The sequence below is a fragment of the Cyprinus carpio genome, chromosome A3 (assembly GCF_018340385.1).
Source record: "Cyprinus carpio isolate SPL01 chromosome A3, ASM1834038v1, whole genome shotgun sequence".
Lineage (NCBI taxonomy): Eukaryota > Metazoa > Chordata > Actinopteri > Cypriniformes > Cyprinidae > Cyprinus > Cyprinus carpio.
In genome coordinates, this window is record NC_056574.1 from 27,560,138 (window position 1) to 27,584,928 (window position 24,791).

The window sequence follows — 24,791 nt, forward strand, 5'->3', positions numbered from 1 at the left end:
ACTTTCCCCTGAAGGAAAACCGAGAAAGACAGCAGATGAGAAGGAGAGGGACAAACAAGGAAAGAGGGCGAGAAAACGAGCAAGATGAAGACAGGTTGGGGAGCAGAAAAAGTATAACTACTTCCTGTTCACGCTTTCTGCTGTACATAAAGCTAAAACTAACAAGCTGTAATGGGCATCACAACACATAAATTCTTCACTTAACACTGCAATACCAGCAAAACAACAGAAACAAACACCAAAACACCTGCACTAACACCACCACAACATCAACCACTATTAAAACAACTGAATAAAGTCACAACAAGAGAACGAAAAGCCTGCTAAGCAGCATTCATAGAGCTTCAAGCTAGAATAAAATAATAAAGGAAAATGAAATTTTTGTCTTTACCAATTTACAGAACTGCTCGATACAAATGGTTCTTCTGCCTGATGAGATTTACTGGTGGCTGTCTTAAATGTAATTTCTGTCATTTCATTATTTTATATAAAAACATTTTAAAAATACAAACCATGATCAAAAAGGCCTCCTGATAATGTTGTGATATCATGATTCATAAAAAATCATATGGCCCGAGTGTTATTATTGAAGATTAAAGAGTTATTGAAGATTTTTTATGGAGAAAATGAATGGGAAATATATTTCCTAAGGCTGGTGTATAAGTCACTGGAATTCTGTCTATCTGTCTGTCTACAATCACAAGACTTTATCTTCAGCCTCAGAAATAGGATCACTTCTTTAAAGTCAAGCTCATCAGTTTAATGAGCAGTGCGAGATGGGCGCTAGAGCGGCTCTGTGCTGTCTGGACTCAAGTATGACTGAGCTGTTTACTGTGTGGAAATCTAAACACAGATACTAATGAGGGAGGAGGGTGTAAACTAGTGTGTGTGTATGCTTCTCTTCCACAGAAGTTGATTAATGAACCTGCGACACACACTCAAACTCGCTGAGCGAAACCCATGTGTGGACATTCATCACTCACTCATTAGTGGCACGCAAGACAGAGAGGAAGAGACGAGATGAAAAAAGGGAGGAACAGTAATTCCAGGTGACTTCCTGCATCTATAAATACACAGCGGCAGTCCTGACTACTAGCGCTGCATCAGGCTCATGCTAATGAGCTTGTCCAGGTCATAATGAATTCATTGATTAATCAAACCAAGCAGTGCGTAATTTACACACACTTTAATTAGAGAATTACCACACTGTATCATCTCACTTCAACTCTTATTAACAACCACACCTCCACTGCACACCAATGAAAGAGACAATTAAACTTCAATTACCTTAAACATATTTCCCAAAAAAAAAAACACAACAGATATAATACAGATTTGAGTCCGTCTATACATAGACAGACAGACAGACATGTCTCAATCTATCAAAGCTATTATGACAGAAAGTGTCTGTTTGTTTTGACAGTGGCCTAGTATCAAGTAGTGTATATAATTTTTATTTTTTTTAATTACATCAAATAAGCTAATTAGCTCATTAATGCAGCATTGCTGAATTTTCTATGCAATCTCATTTAGAGTTGTAACAAAATCAGCACACGCTGATGCAGGTGTACACAGCTATTATAGTCTAGCAGATGTTAAAATCCATGATTTCTTCCTTTCCCCTTCTCTTGAAAACAAAATACAGCTGGACAATATATACAGCAGCATGTGGAGGTAGAAATATGTCAGCTGGTAGAGATTCATACTGTCGTTTATCCAGAGTGCAGTTTTTTATTTTTTTTTTGATATCAAGCAGAAAACAACAGCCTGCACTCTAACCTCTAAACGTTTCATTGATTGTAATGGAAAACACATGTGCGTTCTGACATGTCACACCAGTCCCTGTTGATTACAGTTGCTGGGGAACAGTGCAACTGTATAATTCAACTCACATGCATTCAAAAATACGTTGCCACCTTGTGTAATATTACTTGTACAGGGATTTCGATCATAACGTCCACACCTATCAGAAACTGTGCATATCTGATGTCAAAACTATGTGTCCAATTTAATTCAATGCATCCTAAAAAAAAAAAAAAAAAAAAGAGACCGACAAACAGAGAGGCAAGCTTTATTTGTAAGCAGCTGTGCTTTTGTGTCTGTGAGTTAGTGTTTATACAGTCATTCTGTTTCCGACTACACATACGCTTTTACACGCATCATTTCCACTCAAGCTGTTCAAGTCTGGCCCTGACCGCAAACCTCCCTTTTTCTCCTTCACCTGATCTTATTCTCTCTTTCCCTCCTTCTGACACCAGCATCTGCGTCTCATCTCACTGAACTGTCTGCGATAATGTATGCGTGTGAGCTGACTCGTCTGTCGAGAGACCTCATACATCCATGAAAAGGGATTCCTGACTTTGAAAACACCCTTTGTAGAGATGGAACAATCACAACACTGAGGTCAAGATGAATGCATTTTGAGTTGTTTTCAGAAGGTCGCAATGCATCAGTTCGTCACATACAGTATGTAGTGTGAATGTTTACAGGGAAACTTTCAAATGTTAAATACTAACACATTCAAATCCTCTTTCACTTTCATGAAACATGATTGAGCACTTCTACCTCTCCCTCTGCTTCCCTCCATCACGTCGCCGCTGAGCCCTCTGTGTTTTGAGGGTGAAGAGGAACAATAGCAGATGCTGAAGGTACAGAATCTTTCTCTTAAAGTGACAGTTCACTCAAAAAAGAAAATGATTACCATTTCTTTACATTCATGTCACACTCAAACCTCTTTGGAACATACAGTACTATTTAAAAGTATGAGGCAATTCAAAATCAACAACATTAACACTGATGTTGCTGCTTCTATATCATCATCTTTATTATTTTTTCTTAACCCATATCAATACTTTATCTTTTCTATCTCCTTTTTTATCTTTTTGTATTATATTTGCTATTCAACTGTATTTTATATTATTGTTTATAATTTTGTCATTATTGTGGTTATTTTTCTTTTTTAGCTTTATGCCTAATAACATCTGACAAAGGGACTACCAATGAAAATTAACATTAAAATATCTTGAAAGGGGAAATTTTGAAGAAATGTACTGTACTGTATTCATTTTGATGCAACTCCAAAGAATGGAGACTAAGGCTTTACACTTCAAAAAAGGTGCTAGAGCAACATAAAAGTATGAGGGTGAGTAAACTATTCCAGATCCATCAACTCGCTACCATTTCTAAACTTTTGTGTGTGTGTATGTGTGTACATATATATCAGCAGCAGATGTTGCAGCCGTAGTGGATCTCAGAGATATCAGTGTGGCATATGGCTGCACTGAGTGAAAGATGGCTGCTGTCAGATGGAGAGAGAGAAGTGTAGAGCTCATTTATTTACTAGGAGCAATCTACCTGCTGGAGGATGGAGGTGGAGTGAGGGAGCGAAGGAGGTGGAGGTGAGAAAGAAAAAGAAGAAAGAGAAAGCAAGTACAGGTGAAGGAGAGAGAATATAGAGAACAAAATTATAGAAAGAGAAATGGAAAGAGAAAAGTAAAAGGTGGGTCGGACGAGAGAAAATAGCTAACAAAGTCAACGAATCATTAGCTAAAACTAACAAGTCATTAGTCTGATTTTTCATCAATCTTTAAAATGCTTAGAAAAGAAACCAGAATTAGGATTAAGATCCTCTTTTTCCTTCTAAATCCCTCCACCTCACTGGCCACAACGACACCAAGTGGTCCACCTCTAATGGGACCCCTCTCCTTAAAACAAGAGAGAACAAAAGAGAGAGAGGGAAAGGTATGGTCAGGCCCTTAACTCAGAAACTGAGTTAAGAATGGTGCAAGAAGGAAGATAGGAGGAGGCAATGCTGGGAAATAATAATGAGACACAGGAAGAGAGCGGAGTGCAGGAGGAGGAGGAGGAGAAGGGAGAAGAAAGTTTGTCCATCTTGATTACGATGTGTAAAACTACACATTTTCAAGACAAGCAGACTAATTAGTCTTAAGGAAACCTTGTATAATTAAGTTGATTTCAGGGTCACCTGACCCCTATCAGACATGTTTCTTTGGGAGTGTTTACTTAAAGCACTTTCTTGTGTTCAAAAACAGCTAGATGGGGTGCAGCGGAATAAAACCAGGACCTTGAGACTTTTTTCTTATTATTGTTTTTAACACATTATACAAACAACAGTTGTAGCAGTACTACAAAAAAAAAAACACGCTACAACTAAAAACATCCGTCTGAATGTCTATGACTATAGTGCAATGCTTTAAAGAGGGTGATTTTAAAGACAGCTTTATAAAAAAAAAAAAAAAAAAAAACATCTCTTTCAAAACAATGCGATTCTGGGGTCTCATATCTATCTACTGTTTTACCTTAAATCACATGTATTAAACAACAAGAACTCCATGTATTAAAATTCAACCATGTATTAAAATAAAAATTAAAATAAAACTTCCCTACTTACAATACCATTCAAAAGTTTGAGGTCAGTAAGATCATCAAAACTATTATTTAGCATGGACGGATTACTGTCACTTTTGATCTACCTTCTTTTTTTTTTACTTTTTGTTTATCAAAAAAATCTTTATTTTCACAAAAATATTTAAGAAGTACAACTGTTTTCAACACTGATAACAATAAGAAATGTTTCCTGTGCTTCAAATCAGCATATTTGAATGAAGACACTAATAACTAGGGTAATGGCTGCTAAAAAATTCATCACAGGAATTAATTATTTTAAAATAGATTAAAATAGAAAACAGTTATTTGAAATTTTAATAATACTTCACAATACAACTGTTTTAATGCTCAAAAAAATACAACCTGGTTGAGTATATGAGACTTTAGAACTTACAGATTCCAAACTTTTGAAAAGTAGTATATCATAAACCTATGAAAGGAAGTGCAGCATATGATTGGTCGTGGATCACTTACCTCACAGAAGAGTGTCAATTTGTCATCAGGCAGCAGACCGTTGGCCTCATCGAGTAGGAAGTCTCGCCTTATGAACTTCTTGAACCCCCAGTCTTTTCCTTGTACGAAGCGATACGCCCGCTGGCTCTCTGCACAAAAATAAAAAAATAAATCATATTGGCACAAAATTGATAAGGTGGACATAGAACACCGGCCTTGCTCCAGGTCTCTGTAATTATATGAGCTGTTAACAAAATCCCATCCAAGGAACTTTCACCACAATACAGAACATGCACTAATTCAGTCAAGTATTAGAGTGAGGCAAAAACAATCTATGCAAGACATCTCATACATATCTCAGACTAATCTGAATCCAAATACTCTTTAAGAGGCTTTTCTGCCTATCTGGCAAGGTCTATAATCTTGCTCTCCATCAATTTCTGCATTATAACCAGTCTGATTATTCTGTGATTTTTCACTCTCCTGCGGTTTCTCTGAAAGCCTCTTAAACCTCCATGAATGTGTTTGTATTTTTTTAGCTACTGCGTCCAAACCTTCACTCCATCTTGACTGCAGATGTTTCAGCTGACCAGCAGGATCAGGTTCTCATAATTAATGCTGGAAGGTATTTTGAAAAAAAAAAATAATAATAATAATAATAATAAAAGAAATAAGAGATAGAATAAGAAGGAGAACAGAGGGAAGGGAAATAAGTGGAAGAGAAAGGAAGAAGGTGAAGATGAAAAGGAACAAGAATAAGAAGGGAAGAATCTACAAGAGAAGGAAAAACAACAAGACAAGAAAGTGAAGAAACAAAAACAAAAAGAAGAAAAAGGAACAAGAAAGAGAAGGATGAAGAACAATAAAGTGATGCTGAATCAAAATGTGCCGACAAAAATCCTACTGGAGGATTTCTCCTTCATACACAGAAGGGGAGAGAAGAGAAATGCATGACACAGGAAGAGGGGAAGAGTGAAAAAAGGAGAAATGAATAGATCCTTTTGTTGCATAGTGGGCATGTGTGACAAGCACACTCTATCATGTGTGACATCCTCTCTTCCTAAACGTTACACTTGTTCTAGTGAAGCATCTTTCCTCTTTTCTCTGTCGCTCGAGCGCAGCTGGGGCTCAAGTCATTGCCGGTTAATCTGCTGCTGTTTGTTTGTGTGTGTGCAGGTGTTTTAACATGGTGTGAAATGGCTGTGTGTTCACAGCATTAACTGTGACAGTCATACAGATCTACTCAATGGGGGAGCACTGGAAGGGCAACCAAAGACATGCCTCAGGAAGGCCCTTCAAATCAGAACTTAAGTCACAGTAACTGCGCTATAGCTGCTGCTGGTATCCAATAGCAGAATGACCAATATAATGCTAACTATTATGATGACTATATTTGACATATAGGGAAAAAAGCCCTTTTTAGGAACATAAATTTTGAAATGTGATAATTGAGTAGATGTCCACTCCAGGTTTTTTTTTTTTTTTTTTACATAGATGTAGCACTAAATATTTTAAATGTATTTTAGATGTATTAACACTTTAAAATTTTACATTAACATATTTTACAATATTGAGAATTGGGGGATAAGGGGAGTTGGGAAATGTGCAAAAATGTCACACAACTAAATAAATACATTAACTTTGTGTCCAAGCATCAATTTATTTGTTAAATTAAATTAAAACAAATTATAAATGGTGTCTTTTAGTTTAGTGGAAAACTGACACATCTTAGAGATTTATATAGCAAGAGAACAAGAGGTTTAATTTTATGAGACAATCATAAATGATACATCTCAAAATGGTCAAGTATCAGCCAATTTATCGGTCTAAGTTATGCCTCTGCTGAAGTATTGCTTCCAGGACTGCGTGTATTGCTCATGAGTTGTGATGTCTCGAATTGGACAGACAGGAGTGTTCACAGATGGCAGGTTTGATTCAGCTGCTTTGGAGAAGATGCTGATGGACCGGTGGGTAAATAACCCTCCCAGAATCAAGAACTCCTCAGTAAATCATGTTACTTACCTATTAAACAGGAGAAGCAGAATTTCAAAACATACATTTTCAAACCCCACACCATACGGGCATGAACACACTACAAGTGAAATAAGCTTTGCTGGTCATTTGATGACAAAAAAGGCCAAAGACAATACCATTTCAGATATTTGAGCATAACCCTTGACCACAGATGCACATAATGGAAGACTGAGAGAGAAAGAGAGAGAGGTGGAAAGAAGAGAGACGCTGATTGGTCTCTCGAGGAGGTCTGGGGTCAGATCAGGGCAGTGGCTAAATTTGTGCTTTCATTGGGGACGTCTAGTAACTAACCAACTGCAGTAGGGCAGGGCAAGTTCCTGTTGGCATCCAACCAGGGTCAGGCCTCTGTGGACACGAATACACAAGCAGAAAGGAGGAGGTGTGTTTTAGGACATCTGACAGAATACAGCTCCAATAAAAAGGACTGACAGATGGATTTTGCACATATAGAGGCAGAAGAGAGAGTTAAAGCATTGAAATAGAAAGAGCAGTCAGTGGTAATACATATTCAGGCCCCAGCACTGGGCTTTGGGGCACAGTGCCTAATGTCCTGGCACTCAGAGAGAAAGAGAGAAGGTTACTCAGATCGCAAATGCACTAAGCATACACATACAGAAAGCCAGGAAGGTCGAAAGGCCAAGTTCTGTTTGCCCATAATTTTAAACACATCTGTAAGTGAGCAAAACTAGATGAATTCCTGTGGGCATGCATCAACTGACCAGAGTTCATCGGCAAACCATTTTAATCTGCAACACCACAATTTCAAACTCCTCGAGAAAGACATTTAGGGTGTCAAGTAGTCTCAGCCTCAGACAAAACACCCATCGAATGCCCACGGATGACCTGATGCGTACTGCGCACACACACACACACAAAGCAAAAGTTGGCTGAAAAAGCAAGTTCTAATCCACTTGGCTTGCACATATGCATTTTCAGGTGTCAGGATACACAGGTTTTTCTTCTGAAGAAGATTTCCTCATTGGATTTGCCAACATTTGCAAGGACCATGGCATCCAGTCTTTGAAAGAATTCCAAGAATTATACTCAAACCACTTAGTAGCAAGCAAATTATATCTTTTAGCAGATGGTCTTTTAGTTAGATGGTCGCTTCACCGTCTATACAGGCAGATCTTGTACAGAAAAAGCTGTAAAGTGGACAGATTTTACGAGAATACTCAAAAGTCTGGCAACATGACACTAAAAAGGAAAATATAGCGAGATCTCAACAACAACAAAAACATCTTCGACTTACACTCTGCCATTAATAGAGAGTTTAGTAGCACAATGTCAGAACAACAATGTGAGTAAACTGACATTCTCACAACAGCATCAACACAACCCTCTAGTGTCCTCTAACTCTGACACTCATATACAAACAGACAGAGAGCAAAACACCTTTGACTGCCTGATATGATAAATCATCAGCTCTGATCAGCTTGTCTCGATTGGGTCTGTAAAAATGTCTGGCCCTCAGCTGGAGAAAGCTGCAATGTGAACCAGACTATTTTACTCAAACGTCCGGCTGCATATTGTTAAACTAAAAACTATGAGAGCAAAAAAAAACAGACACAGTTTAATAGCAGGTTATGAAATTAACACCTGCCACCAGCTGAATGGCAATACTTTTAGCAGAGATGTGGCGGGTGACTTGTACGACATTTTGAATTGACTTTTGACAAGAAATGCTGTTGCTTAAAAGCAACGACACAAACTTGAATATTACATAAAACAGACAAAAGAAAAGCTATCAATGTGCATGTTGGACCTACACGTCTCAATTAGCTTCTGCACATGTTGCTGAAAAACTATAAATGAAATCCTCATCCTTCTGTGAGTTTACAGTGAAGGCGTCAGTGTTATAAAGGTTGATCTATGGGAGAATTAACAGCTATGGGCCACACGGGGCTGAGAGCAACAGCAGTAAAGCTCTGTTGTGTAAATATTCATCAAACGGTCAATAGCCAATAAAGCACATTCAGAATCAATATCTGCCAGCATGCAGTCTCATCTGAATAACTACACACAGCATGCAGTGAAAGGATCATCAACTGAGTAGTTTATACACTACCCAACATCCAACCAATCTACAACTGTGTGAATCTTTCATTTCTTTATTAGCCCAATGCCTCTGACCTTCAGCATCTCAATTTCTAAAAAAGCCTGTTCATGAATAAAAAAAGACAGATCTGAAAACAGAATAATTCATCTATATCAATTAATTCTCAGCAAGTCAAAAATATTTATTTTAGTTTTCTTTTATTATACAAAAGCTTGACCATCTAACACCAGCACTCTCTGTCCTGCTTCTACTTTTTATTCATTATTTAAAATACCTATAAATGACCCTATAAAACAACAATACTTTTACAGCATTTAATAATCTAGGTTTATCTTTATTTCTGCACAAAGTTCACTTTTAATATTTCAAGTAAAATGTAAAATTTGCCAGTTAATATTTGAAGAATGTTGCATTAACAACAATCGATAGTATATGTATAAAAGTTCATTGTTATTTCATAATCTGTAAAGAATTAACTAATATTAAATTAACTTCTGATTAGCAAAAGTACAAAAGCAAGAGATGTTTATTGCTGTGACAAACTGAAGGGATATATAATGTGGCATAATTTGAAATATTCCTGAAAATGGTTTCATATGTCAGTCAAACCTGATCACTGATCCTCAGAGAAGAACAGGTTCCTCTGAACCTCTATTTGTTCTTCAAGCCCATGACTGACTCCATAAACACAAGTCATGCTGCAAAGTCCCAGTGCCTTCTCACAGCCCTCTTAATTAAAGCACTTTACTTTGTTTTTATTTCTCTCTCTCTACCTCTGCTCCCCTCCTCCTTCCCCCCTTGTTCATCTCGCTCTCCCCCAGGAGGAGGGCAGGATTAAATTGGATTCTAAATGATCCAGAACCGATAGAGCAATTTCTGCTGCCATATTTTCATCCTCCGTCCTGCTTTAAAAACTTTCCCCATCAATGTACGGTGGCTGTCGGCACTCCCACGTCCCCGGGGACACCCCAAGCACGTCACCCCCCTCCCCAATTCCGGAGGGGCGCTAAATGGACAGAACGTTGAGTGGAGGAAAGAGAGGAAGGAGAGGGGGGAGTGTGGGGCAAAACACAAGGAGAGCCTTCTCACCCATTAAGGTGCAGAAAATGAGAAATTGGAAAATGAGAGACGGGGTTGTTCAACCTCTCATCTCATCTCGCTGCCACAATCTGGCACCCTTTTCTTTTTCTTTCGCTCCCGTTTCTCTGCCCATATGTGAGATTCTTCAAAAAGATGAGAGTGTGACTGCTGTTCGCACCTTAGTTTCATCTCTACAGGCCACACGGAGCTCGCTACCTTTTGTATAACATCTAATACAGGCTTGTATAAACATGTTGAAAAACATTTGCTTTCGATGCTAATGTGCAATTTATTGTTTGTATAGCACTATAAAACACTGTTTTAGTGAATTACTGTTCACTGTTAACAAAGATAAGAGTAAGCATTTACTGTATGTCCCTTATAAACATGGGCAGATGTTTGGTGAGGAGAGCTCCAGGAGGACCCAGAAATTAAAGTTCTGTCATCATTTACTTTGTTTCCAAATCTTTTTTTTTTTTTTGGTCCAGCACAAAAGGTGAATATCCTTTACATTCTTTCAATATAACAGAAGAGGTGACTAGAGCCGTCAAGCTCTAAAATGAGACAAAAAAGCAATATTTAAGCATCAAAAATGTTGTGTGCTATATTCCATGTCCTCTGAAACCATACAATAGCTTTGTGTAAAGAACACACTAAAATTTCATTAAAACCTTCACATTACAGAGCAAAAATTCTTTAATTGTTTAGAAAAAGTAGAATGTTTAGTTGTATACTAAAGCTCCTATCCAAACACACACACTTCTACTGCAACATTTCTTCTCTATACCAATAAACTCCACGACCCTGCAAACTACAGAGTTCACTGACCTAACGCACACCCACACTCATATCATATGCATATTGATCTTTTCAATATTTCATTTATAAATGCGCATTCACCAGGTTTTAACATCCACGCCAGGATATCAGAAATATTTTTCCTATGAGAATAACAAAACCACCTTACAGAAACACACACCCCCAACTATGAATAATACTTGGTTTAAAAACTGGCAGAAAAGCGAAATCAGGCATGAAGTTGTTCCAACTGAGTGACTGTAATTCAGTGCCACTGAAGGCCAAACTCTCTGAAACCCTCTTGCACCCATCAAACAGGACAGCCTGGAGGCCATGACCCCAGAAAATCTCAATTAAAACACTGCCGCCTGCCTCAAATTTAATATTACAAGGGGAAAGTTCACGTTGAATGTTATTACTTTCACAGAAAATACAAGAGCAATCACACTTTCAAAGGCATGCCACTCTGAGATTAACTTTGTTTCGCAGGTATCCGTGTCTGTAGGATCTACATGTCCCTAAAGGAATCAAGCCATACTGAGCTAGTCTGCAAAAATGCACTCTGATTAAATAAATGTTTCATAAAACACTGATTGTGATGAGTATGCGGGAACAAAATTTACTTCTGCTTATGCACAGTTTTTTTTTTTTAAGGAGATCAAATTATACATTAGATTAGAGGTGGACGGCATGACAAAATCACTATATGAGCAATTTAATATCACTGAAATGATAAAGTTATTTTGGCTGGAAAATCCATTTAAAAAATGGTTTATATATATAAGAAATAATAAACTACCTGAAAATGAAATTAGCTACCTTTAAATTGCTAATTAATTTTAGTTGAAACTGGATGGACACAAAACAAAAGACAACTTATATAAGGAAGCTAACAGCATGGTTTATACGGTATCGTACTGCTTTCTTCACTAAATAAAAAAGCTTAATTCTTAAGAGTTTGACCGACATCTCACCCATAGCTTTGGTTTCCTCGCCCTTGGCATTAAGGATGGAGAACTTGAACTTCGCTCGAACCTCGCTCTTAGGACAGCTGACCAGTAGCAGATAGAGCGACAGATAATCTTTACTCTCTTCATCCAGACCTTTTGGATTCACTCGCAAACACCTGCTCAAAAACAAAGAATGTTACATCAACAACTTTTTGTTAGTTTTATACTAAATAAAGTTTATCTGACAAGAACTTAAAATAACAGTTTAAAATAAGATGAAATAAAATAAGATTACCATTTAAGCTTGTCATTGGCCCCTGAGGAGAAGGTGGAGCTTTTGATGACCTCGCCCATCTCCTCCCGGCAGAAGCTGAAGTTGTTGATGGTCCACATATAGGAGAACTTAACCACTTTGATCTGGACAAACACAAACACACAAGAAGATAACAGACAAGACACTTCATTCTTCCATTTATCATTCTACTTTTTTCCCTTTCCTACATTAGATCCGCAAGTATTGGCCAAGACATCAAAAAGCGACACATCAAAACCGCCTTTTATCTTAATATGTTCTGACAACAAACAGGACGGGTAGAACAAGGAATAAAAAGACCTCAAACAAAAACAGTGGGGGAGAATGATGGCAAGATAAATGAAAGCATTAATGGAACATGTTTCACTAGTCGTGGGGATTCTGAACACGCTGGAGGGTCCTGTGAAGTCACACACACTCAAAACACAGAGAAGATAATAGCCATATATCTTTTTAGACAGACATATACACAGATCATTCAGATGCAAACAGAGATGTTTTCTCAAACAAATATTAGATTTAGTATTATGTAATAGGCCTATATTATTTATATTTATATAAAATATTGTTTTTTTATACTTTTATCCAGCAAGGGTTTTATTGGTCAAAAGTGAAAGTAAAGACTTTTATATTCTTATAAATAAATTCTGTTTCAAATGAATGCTGCTCTTTTGAATGAACTTTCTACTCAAAGAATCCTTAAAAAAATGTTTCATGGTTTCCACAAAAATATTACGCAGCACAAACGTTTTCAACATAATAGGAAATGTTTCTTGAGAACCAAATCAGCATATCATAATGATTTCTGAAGGATCATGTGACACTGGAGACTGGAGTAATGATGCTGAAAATTCAGCTTTGCATCACAGGAATAAATTATATACATTACAAAATATACATTATAAAACATTCAAATAGAAAACAGTTATTCTGTTTTTTACTTTATTTTTGATTTAAATAAATGTATTATTAACATTCTGATACACTACTCCTTTTGTGTTCCACAGAATGAAGTCATAAGGATTTGAAATAACACAAGTTAATTAACAAAGGTAATTTTTCTATTAAAATGTTATTTCAAAACTACTTCTAATTCCATTCAGCAGAGAAAAAAAAAAAAGGATGCACATCCCACATGGGCCTGTTGATCAGACACTTTTAGCATCGGACAAGACTTAATATGTGTATGGGACACCAGGGCTGCTCAGATCTACACCTGGAAGATTTAGCTTCCTGCACAATTTAGTTCCAGTCTTGCTCAAACACACCTGCCAGTAATTTTCAAGTAAGCCCATGAAGATGGATTGGCTGGTTTAGGTGTGTTGGATTAGACATGGAACTAACTCTGAAGGCAGACCACCAGAATTGAGCACCCCTGTCGCAGAGTATACAGATTCACCTATTGACCCAGAACCACACACACACACACACTCACCTGTGTGTAACACCAGCTTTCGGCCACAGGGCCGCTGGTCATTTCTGCAGGAGGCGGAGGACTCGGCACCCTGGACATCGCCAGTTTTGAGCGTTGGGGGTGGGGTAGGGGGAGGGTCACTACGCCAGCCACCGCAGGACGTCCCCGACAAAGCACACACGCGTGATTACTCACTCAAAAGCAAATAATGCTCATGCACGCATGTGTTTTTCACAGCCGCCGCCAGGATCCGGGCACACACTCGTGTTCAGCGTAACCCAGAGAACATAAAGGGAATGCAGGCAGAACCTTGAGCTGTTTTTCAATGAGCCGTCCAGTTCAGTCGTTTTACAATCTGTAGCAGAGAAAACAGACAGCAAAAACATTGAGAGTTTATTTCAAAATGTTTAAACTTAAATATTAAATTAAAGCAATTTATTAGTAGTAGATCTGTGTACTTTTCCACCCATTCATTTTTCGACCATGACATAAAAAAAGAGCACTCCACTTATAATAATTAAAAAAGTCACTAATTTCAGTTTAACACGATCTCACAAAGTTCCGTTATAATCAATAAAGTTGTACACTCCACAATTAATCTCTTATTTACATCAAGTTAAACTTTGTTTGTTATAATGAGAGACTCCCGAGCGTGCAGCACTGAATAAAACTCTTTTCAGCAGTGAGTGGATTCTAACTTAAACGCTTGGCCATTGTTTTCAAGAAATCAACAAAAAAAAGTTGGTCATTGGCTACACTGATCAATGCTACAAAAAAACATTGAAAACAGAAACCTTTGAAGCTCTCCAGAGTTCAAACACAAATACACACTGAAGCATTTGGAAAACATGTCTCGCCAGTATCCTATTTCTACAGCTTTGACTGAGGTGCTCTTGCTTTCTTTTTGTTCCCTCAAGCACTCCCATAAAACCAGTCCTGGATACAATTAAATGCAAAGAAATATGTAATAATTATTGCATACATGTTTTTGGGCATGAAATATTATCCAGCTCATAAAAACAATTGAAGCCAAAGGTTTTCATAAAGCAATAGTTTACCGGTAGCCACGTCAGTAATGCGAGAGTGCATTTACAGCGTCTGTACAGAGACACAAAAAAAGCTAGAAATTAAATTTAGCATTTATATAGGTTACATTAAAAAACAAGCTTTAGGGTTAGGGTTTATATAAAAACTAATAATTCAAAAGTAGTATATTTCTAAAGTATTTAAAATAAATAAATAATGTTTTCATGGTGAGTGAAGAGACCAGATAACTGATTCACCATTAACAAATTGAAATTATATGTTAATGAAATTATTTGTTGAAATTAAATAAAATTAATTAAGGCACATATTACATGTAGTAGTATGTTAAATTGTCTGTAGTTGTTCACAGATATAAATAAATAATATATAACTAATTAAAAACTTTTTTTTTATAAAATAGTATATTTACATTGATGTTTATTAATAAATGAATAATCTGTGGTTTAAAGCCATAGTGAAAAAACAATTCCATACTTTTCTACATACAGACCAAAAAAAAAAAAAAAACTACACTTGCTGTGCCGATTTTGTATAATGGCAAAAAAGGTATGTACGAACCAGGAACCACTAAAATATGCAGAATCAAACAAACCACCACATCTTGTGTACTGTTTGATCTCCGTCTGATTGAAACGTCTACATTTGCCACTGTGACAGCGTAAAAGCCAGATTCAGAAGCACCATCAGCAACTCCAGCGAGTTTAAATCCGTCAAAGCTACGTGTTTATAATGCTGGAGGAAAAAACTATTTCTTCTTTTCCCCCTGTGTGAAAGACCCCTCCCTCTCTTTTCCAGGAGAAAAGCACATTCATTTTTCTATTGGCTCTCGTTCATTTTCCCTTCACACCTCTGAACCTTCAACCTTTTCAATCGTTTTTCTTCAGACCAATATATAAATAAAACACAACCTCAGGACTAATCCTTATTTTTCCTCTTAATGCTGCTAATTAAGGCACTTTAATCGTTAGCTGGATCCACCCAATCCATTAATGAACTGACCAGAAACACCAAACTAGCCACTTATCTAACAGTACAGTTAGTCATTAATAAGGCTAATTAATGGATATAAAAACAGTCCAAGGGAAGCTCGTGACTGATAACCAATTAAAGTAGAAAAGTAAATTTCTGGCTCCATGAATGACATTTATAAATGTTTAAAGAACACATGGTCAAAGGGCCTCACGGTCATGAGCTAGGTAGAAACATCTTTATTAAAATGCGTCACTTATAGATAACTTTTTAATTTACTTCACGGAACGGCAACATTTTCTGTGGTCAGATCAGAAAGTTATGAGGAGTTGAACATTTACCAGATACGCTGACTGGGGGACCTTTGATTTTAGCTAACTTTAAAGAGAAAAAATACAAGTATTAGCCTCTCTTTTCTCAATCTGAAGCGACCTCATCACCCTTTCATCTCTCATTCCTCTCTCCATTTTTTTACCGGCTTGCACTCCTCTCTCCCCTTTCTCACTCAACCTGCGCATCCCTTCGTCTGTGAGCGAGAGAGACGGAGACGTTTCTTTCCCCTAATTAGCATCTGACTGAAAGGATAGACCACGGCCCGGCGGAACCTTCTGTAAACTGTGCGAAAATTTGGAAAAGAGAATGAGAAAGAACATGGTGGAGGGAAAAAAAATTAAAAAAGTGAAAAACAGTGTATTGTGGGGAGGAGAGGAAAAAAAGAATTTATTAGGAGAACAAAAAGGTCAATTCAAATCTTTTCAGAAGTACAGAGCAACTGTACCATTTCCCACCTACACACTAGGGCTGGGGCACAGTTAAATTATAACCCAATATTTTTCAGCTATTTAACAACACAGAAAATAGATCTCAACATTTATATTTTGGCTCTGAAATGGCTTGATGATTTTTCCAATTAGAGGAAGAACAATTTTGACTGAACAGTCAAGTAGATTTAAAATGTTGAAGTAAAATCTATTTAAAAATAAACGTCTTGAAGACAAGGAAGAATATGTAATTATTTATATGCAGTAAAATAATAATACATAGTAATAAAAAATAACATTTCGCTACAAATTTACATTGTTTAAAATAATTCAATACTTGATAAATTCACATATTTGGGTGTGACACAAACGTTATTTAAATTAGTTTTTTAAAAAAAATTAGCAATTCACCTTTGTATTTTTTTAATCAAAAACAAATTAACCAAAAATAAAGTTTCAATAATTAAATTTGGGTAAGTGAACTGTTTATGTTCTCTTTTTTTTCAGTTCTCAAATATTTTCAGTTGCTGAAACTTGATTCCAATAAGCAATTTTATTTACAGAACTCAAACTTACCAATTCACCACATTTGCTACTCAAGTTAAAAGAGACAATAAAGACAACAGACGATGTGAAATTTGTCTTATTGCTTTTATACTTGCAAGCTGTGAATCCTTTAGACAACTTAAATAAAAAAGAACTTTAAAAAACAATTATGATGTTCACAATGTTGCTAAATTTTATACAGAAAATTCACCATGAAAATAAAGAATATTGGATGTATTGCCCAGCCCTACTACACAGTACACACACCAAAATAAATGTTCAGAGGCAATATTCATTACCTTGCAACTCATTATTATCAGTTAAGCCAGTCTCTCTTTTTTCCCTCCTTCCTCTGTGCTATTTGTTTCTGATGAAAAACACTTGTGGCATTTCACTCAGTAAAACAATAAAATATTAATCATTCATGTCAGGGAACAAGTTGGTGTCCATTTGCAATTCAAATTACCACTGACTTCCTGCCAATTAATTTCCACGTGCGTGTCTCCCATCATGTGTCTCCAATTATCTATTTTCTAAACTTCATTTCCAGTTGTCTTTGTATGCTCATCTATTGGCACTGTCAATGCAAACTCACCTTAGGCAACACAATATCACTCACGAATCAGCTAACAACCTTTCAGCACTGAAAACACAAACAACAGGTTACACTCTAAACAACTGCAAGTTCAACAGGTAGGCCCTCACAGGTTCAGCGTATACACAACTCTACCGGAAATCTTAAGTATTTCCAGAAAAATATAATTATTTGCAAAGTTCTAGTTTGTATCCATAAAGTTCTGGCGATTTGTTTTCAGATACCAATAAAAGTGCAGCATGTTCAGGTGTATTTAACACACTTAAATGCATTCCACAAATTCCATAGAAAATCGCGTTAATCTTGTTTCTCTTATATTTGAGAAACATTGAAGATAACACTATAAGGATCCACAGGAGCCTACTTTTTTTATTCACAAACACTCCTAAATGCATTTTACACATTTATTTTTAGTCACATATACAAGCGAAATTCTCAAATGGTCTAGCCCTGACTGATGTGTAACACAATTCATAAACGTAACTATGATAATCAAAATCCATTTGAAGTCAGAGTACAGTTTGTATGGTTGGTGGGAACGCATTTTTTTCCAATGGAATTCACACCCGAGTCTGCATAAAAAGCTCAGATACCCTATCAACAGCATATATAATTTGCATCTTTGCACGCTCCCAGACACCCAAATTACGAAATAATGCATTTTTCATTGCTGCTTTCTCTGAATAAACAGCCTTCGGAGGGTTCATAGCAGATTCATAGCATTCACAGCAGACAACGGGACATTCTGTGTGCACAACTGTGGTGCTAAATCTAACGGGACCACAAGTTCAATTATACAGCGAATGTGGGGTTCAATATCTAATCAAACTCAAGTCCGACCAAGCAAAAGAAACAAGTGTTACAACACACTTATACAACTGACTTGGTTAAATCATGATTAGTTTACAGCAGTGTCAGACAGCATCTGAGATCTGATCGGCTGGCACGAGACGGCCAGGCAAGGGGATTCAGCCCTCGAGGAATTCATTACTGCAAACGTTACCCAGCTAAAAGAATTAATGAATTAATAAGGGGAAGGGAGAGAAACACACACAGCGTTTCTGCGCTGAAATTCTCTTTTAGTTGTGACTTGAAAGAGAAACATGAAGTACAGCCCCACCCAGCAGACTTTCCCTACTGGATTGAGCTTCTTGTGAGGAAATGAGAACCATCACATGACCTTTCACTTATTTAAGCTCCTCCTGCAGAGAACAAGTCAACTACACACTGTCAGAAAGGGGAGTGGCTTAATATATAAAGGGGAGGAGTTTAGAATGTGTTTGGGGAGGAGTCCACAGAGAGGATATAACTTCGGGAAGATGGGTCAAATTTCTCGAAGACTTTTTTCTTTCTGGTTTAATTTTATCCGGTCTCTTTTTTTCTCTCTCCACAGACACAGAATGAAAGAGATATGTTGGAAGAGAGTATCAGACTTTTTTTTTTTTTTTACTTGACCTTATTCAAAACCCTTTGCAATGCTAAAATACATTTAGGGTTAATGTAATCTAAAAAACACATTTAAACTCAACATGAAATGTTGATTGCAACCCAGTTTACTTCCACATGACATTTCTGAATCAAACAGGACATTCGACAAGGACATTCAAAACAAGTTTCTTCTTCTTCTTAGGCCTGTTACTCCTTCCTGGAGCATAGTCCTCCAACGTTGTCTGTTCTGTGCTACCATCACCAGCTGCCCCCATCCCATTGCTGTCAGCTTGACTTCTGCATCCAGGTCATTACATTTTGATGTGATAAAAAAAAAAAAAGATTGTTTTCTCTCCTTTAAAATAAGTTGTATAAATGAATCTCAAATTAACAGGAACATGTATTAGGAAAATAAATTAGGTCAATTTAGACTTCATGCTAACTTTATGATGTATGGATGGACCTCAATCAGATTAGATTCCATGAAAATGACTTGCCAATTCAAAGTTCAGCTGACAAAACATGCAGCACCTTGTCAGTGAACGAAAAAAAAAAAAAACTACTATGGAAAATTAATACAAGACATGACCTTGAACCAGTAAGTGTGTTAGGCACCCTTGGTAAATATGAGCAAAGGCAGATGTGAAAATAAATTTGTGTCGTTTATCCTTTTGATCTTTCATCCAGTAAATTCACAAAATTATAACCTATCATTGAAGTAAAACAACGAAAATCTCATTAAAAAATTAATATTAAACAAATGTTTTTCTCTAGTTCACATTGGCCTCAATGATTGCAACGTCCTTTTCTCAAGATAACAGCTCTGAGTTTTCTCTTATAATGCCTGATGAGTTTGGAGAACACCTGACAAGAGATCAGAGAACATTCCTTCATACAGAATCTCTCCAGATCCTTCAGATTCCTGAAGGATCCAGACTCCAGACACTTCAGTTGTCTCCCACTTTAGGGTTCAGGTCAGAGGACTGGGACGGCCATGGCAGAAACTTCATTTTGTGCTCAGTGACACATTTTTGTGTTGATTTTGATGTTTATTTTGGATCACTGTCCTGATGGAAGATCCAGCCACGGCCCATTATAAGATTTCTAACAGAGGTGGTCAGGTTTAGATTTTTTATCTGTTGATATTTGATAGAATCCATGATGCCATGTATCTGAACAAGATGTCCAGGACCTCCGGCAGAAAAACAGGCCCACAACATTAAAGGTCCAGCAGTATATTTAACCGTGGGCATGGGGTACTTTTTATCCCTGTTTGCACCAAACACATCTGGTGGGTTTGCAGCCAAAAAGCTATTTTTTCAGTTTCTTCTGACCAAAGAAGCCAGTCCCATTTGAAGTTCCAGTCGTGTCTGACAACTGAATATGCAGGAGTTTGTTTTTGGATGAACAGCGAGGATTTTTCTTCAAACCCTCCCGAACAACATGTGCTGATGTAGGGGCTGTTTAATTTTTTTTTTTTTTTTTTTAGGCTTTCTGACCCCAAGACACAACTAATCTCTGCAATCCTCCAGATGTGATCCTTCGAGAGTCTGTGGCCACTCAAACTCTCCTCCTCACTGTGCATTAGGACGATATATAGACACATCCTCTTCCAGGCAGACAACATGTGAGAAGTGGCAGTACACAAGAAGGCCTTTAGGTACACAAAAGATTAAAATATAGAAACACTTAGATCACTGGACAAAAATTTGTTTCCCGAAGATGAACTAAAGTCTTATGGGTTTGGAACGACGTGAAGGTGAGTAAATGATGACAAGAATTATCATTTTTGGGTTAACTAACCCTTTAAGACCGTAAAATATATTGAACAAACTGTACTTCAGCCATGATGGTCAAAAAATAAGCATCTAAGCATTGCAGGTAAATAAGAAGACACTATATAACTTAACATCATAAACTTGAGGAGGCACAGTGAAAATTTATCAGCACGACACACCATTTCATGCATCCAAACATTAATTTCCTCCTATCTTCTGAGGATAAATGAAGTTGGTTAATTATCAGCTTGATTAAAATGGATGAGTCGATGCCAGAAAAGAGATCGAGATTGTAGACCTTTCTCGCTCACATACACACAAGTAAACCTTGTCAAACAGTCAGACCCTGGATCTTATCATTATCAAGTTCAACTAAAAACAGTGCATATAATTGCAGCTTAATTTACCAGATAACATGAAGTCAAGAAAAATGTCTGCAGTAGAAGAAAAACCCTTGAATTCTCCTTCTCTTTTTTTCCCCTACTGAAAAAGAGAGTGGCAGTGTCTCTCTCGTTAAGACACAGTTAGGGAACCGTGGTGTGTGTACTAACAGTTTGCCATTGCACACTGCTGCAGTGTGATCAATTAGACAGCCGACTCTCTCAAGTTTACACCACAGTAAAAAAAAAAAAAAAAAAAAAAAAAAAAAAAAAAAAAAAAATCTAGGTTGTAAACAAACACATGCATACATATATATAGTCTTGTCACCCTCAACATGGTTACCTAATTACACAAAATGTGGACTAAACTATAATGGAGCCTGTATCTGTCTGTCTGCCATAAAAAGGTTGCTTTGCTGCTCATTTCACTTGTAAAAAATATATCATCATTCGACACAATGATCTTGATTCATGGCATGTGGTTAATTAAATGATGCTTGCTTGTGAATAAAAACAATGCTAGTTCAATAACTAAAACTGGACAGACCAGGATACTGGTAGTTCCCAGCATGCTTTGCATTGAACTAATCAAATGTTACATTTAAAAAAAAAAAAAAAGTTTTGGGTCAATAAGATTGACTGATTGGTTGATTGATTGATTTGTATTGTTATAGATAAATTCGAATTTTCTATTTAAAATATAATAAAATAGAAAAGAGTTATGTTAAATTGTAATATTCCACAACAATACTGTATTTTTGATCACATAAAATCTTTGTTAAAAACTTAAAACCAACCCTAAAATATTAAAAACTTGTATTATAGAAATATTGTATTACAAAATTGTAAGGCACATTATCACATGCTGCTTTTTTGCCACATTAAAAAATGTATCATGTACCACATTGTCTAAACATGATTTCTGGTTGTCATCCTTCCACGTTTAAGTAGTATAGTTCTATTCTTATTTTCCTCCACTGCAGCAGTAAGCATGAGTGTGAGTGTCACTCTTGAAAGGGCACTGGCCCTACAGGGGGGCCCCCTGCCTGGGACTCGCCGCCTGCCATCCATCAGAACAATACAGTTAGCAAAAACACTCAGCTGCAACCCGACAAAACCCACAGTCATAATCGGTACATCTCCAACCTCTAAAGCTAGAGTGGTGGGGAGATGTGTGGGTAAGGACTGTTAACTCACTGCTTGTTAATATGGTATATTTAAAATGCACTATTGTTCTCATTCTAAAACAAAAAAATTAAATATTTCCCACAATACAATAATTTTTCATTCTGTAGGGTCTTTAAGGCTCAATAAAACAATTTAAGAGTGTCGATAATATAATCTTTCATATGCCCCAAATCCAATTCCATCCATGACTGAAAACATTGGCAGGACAGAGGTGCCTTTTATTCTTCTGCACTGTACATCATCCAAAACGAGTCTACAAAATATTCTCTCTAATGAAATACTGAGGACTACCACCTGAAAGCACAATAAAAATCATCATCAAGAAGCAACAAAGCAGATGAGACAGATCAAGTTCAAGTTGAGCTTTATTGTCATTCCGCTACATGTGTGGACATACAGTCGAACAAAATGTCGTGCCTCACAGGACCACAGTGCTACATAAATACAGACATACAACAATGAAGTAAAACAGTATAACCTACTGACAGATTTTGACTATAAATATACTATATATAAAAGTTTACCTATACATAAGCTAAAAAATACAGACTATACAAATGCTTCACATAATACTATACCTATACACAACTAACCTACTGACAGATTTTGAATATGAATATACTATATATAAACGTTTACCTATACATAGACTGAAAAAGAAGAATATATAGACTACGAATGCTTCACATAATACTGTACATGTGCAAAGAGAAACATCGTAAGTCAAGCAGCTGGCTGGGGAATAGTGCAAGATGATTAGTAGTGCACGAGCATGTAAACACATATTTGAGTCTTATGTGGGATTATGTACACACAGCAGTGTGTGTGTAAAGTGTCTAGTGCGCACAGAGGAGATTTGCAAAAAAGTTTCAGACAGTTTGGGGGGGTGGAGGAGGGGAGATGGTCCATGTTTCAGGAGGTAGAGGGTTTGTGTGGGGGTTTCAGAGGAGGGCAGGGTGATTTGAGTTCAGGGCTCGGACTGCCTGGGGGAAAAAGCTGTTGAGCAGTCTGGCGGAGCGGGCTCTGATGCTCCGGCACCGTCTTCCTGATGGTAGGAGCTGGAAGAAACTGTGGGAGGGATGGGTGGGGTCCTTCACGATACTGTTGGTTTTGCTGGAGCATTTGCTGGAGGGGAGAGGGGCACTGATGATCTTTGCATCCATGTTCACTGTCCGCTGGAGGGTCTTGCGGTCTGCTGCACTACAGTTCCCATACCAGCACGCTCTCTATGGTTCCTCTGTAGAATGTGGTGAGGATGGGTGGAGGGAGACTTGCTCTTTTCAGCCAGCGGAGAAAGTGTAGGCGCTGTTGTGCCTTCTTTGAGAGTGACATGGTGTTGGTGGTCCAGATGAGATTTAAATGCAATTTAGAAATAGGAAAAAAAGATGGATTTTCCAATCTGCTTTGTGGAAGCAGTCAACCCCAACCCCATCAAACCCCATCAAATCGTCAGAAGTTCCCCAAGGCTCACCCTCAGGTCCTTTTCTAATTTGTTGTTCATGCTGAATTTGGTGTTTGAAGCACATCAGAGTTAAAACAACATCTTTACATTAGGAACAAAGGATTTGCTCTCAAATTTATCATCAGGTCCTTTTATATTTTCAGTAATGACCTTCAACTTGACTTTGCTAGGTAACAAATTTCCAGGTTCAATTATCCCCCTTCAATAGATTTCAAAGGTTTTCTTTAGAAGCATAAAAGCAGTATAATTAGCAGGAGCCCTTGCTCATGTAATGTGCCAAACACAAAGCAGCTCAGTAGCTGCTAATTTCTTTGGCTGTCCTTACAGTTGTCTCTCATCTCTGTTGATCCTTCTTTCCTTCCACACACATACAGAAAAAAGAGACACGCTCACACATCCTAATACTGCTCACCAGCTGAGATTGCGCCATGTGTGAAAGCCCTTTGTGTCTCTGACTAACTCTTCTTCTGGTGAGACTCAAGAGTCGAAAGGAAAAACAACTTTTTTTTTCCTCATAAGCGTACTCTGAAACATAACTAGTAGTTGGAGAAAAACTTGAAATGAGAAGGGGACACATTTCCACGCATGATGAAAACCCAAACAAACCTGGAAAAGAGCCCTGAATATCTTTGAACCTGTGCAAACCTGCAAATTTAAATAGATTTCTGTAGCACTAAGACTAAAGTTTCAAATTAAGATTAAAATGGTAAGTTTAATTGGATATTTACACCAACCTGCCCCCTCATTTGTGAACTGGACTACATCAACGAGATGTAAAAATGAAAAGACATGCATGTGCATTTGTGTGTGAGATAACATTTTCATTTTAGATAATATACTGCAATCCAAATGAGCCAATAAAAAATAAATCAGTTTTAAACCTAATTTCCCTCACTTTAACTGAAATTCTCCTAAACATATAATAAACAATTTATATTTGGAATATTATTCATGAAACTCAACTCTGTGTAATATTTAATTACAAAACTATAAAGGAAATTATAAATTTTATTTATAAGCTGTTTCCACATTAATTATGAATAAATGGTACATGAACAATTAAGTCATCAATTTTTATTATTTGTAACTATTTGTAATTGCCAGCAATGACTTGAATCATATTTAACTT

General features: G+C 37.0%; 1 protein-coding gene across 4 annotated transcripts in view; it reads right to left on the reverse strand.

Moving 5' to 3' along the window:
• The window catches only part of LOC109085817 (speckle-type POZ protein), a 60,129-nt gene that overhangs the window by 10,816 nt on the left and 24,522 nt on the right, over positions 1-24,791 (reverse strand). For 3 of the 4 annotated variants that reach the window (XM_042727619.1, XM_042727600.1, XM_042727608.1), the window contains 4 exons: positions 13,530-13,863; positions 12,077-12,198; positions 11,806-11,957; positions 4,882-5,009 (listed from right to left, as the gene is read on the reverse strand). In XM_042727619.1, the coding sequence (XP_042583553.1) occupies positions 4,882-5,009; positions 11,806-11,957; positions 12,077-12,198; positions 13,530-13,607 (480 nt within the window). In that variant the 5' untranslated portion in view covers positions 13,608-13,863. Of the gene's footprint in view, positions 1-4,881; positions 5,010-11,805; positions 11,958-12,076; positions 12,199-13,529; positions 13,864-14,566; positions 14,586-24,791 lie in introns of those variants that run through there. The other variant, XM_042727613.1, reaches the window with a different exon arrangement.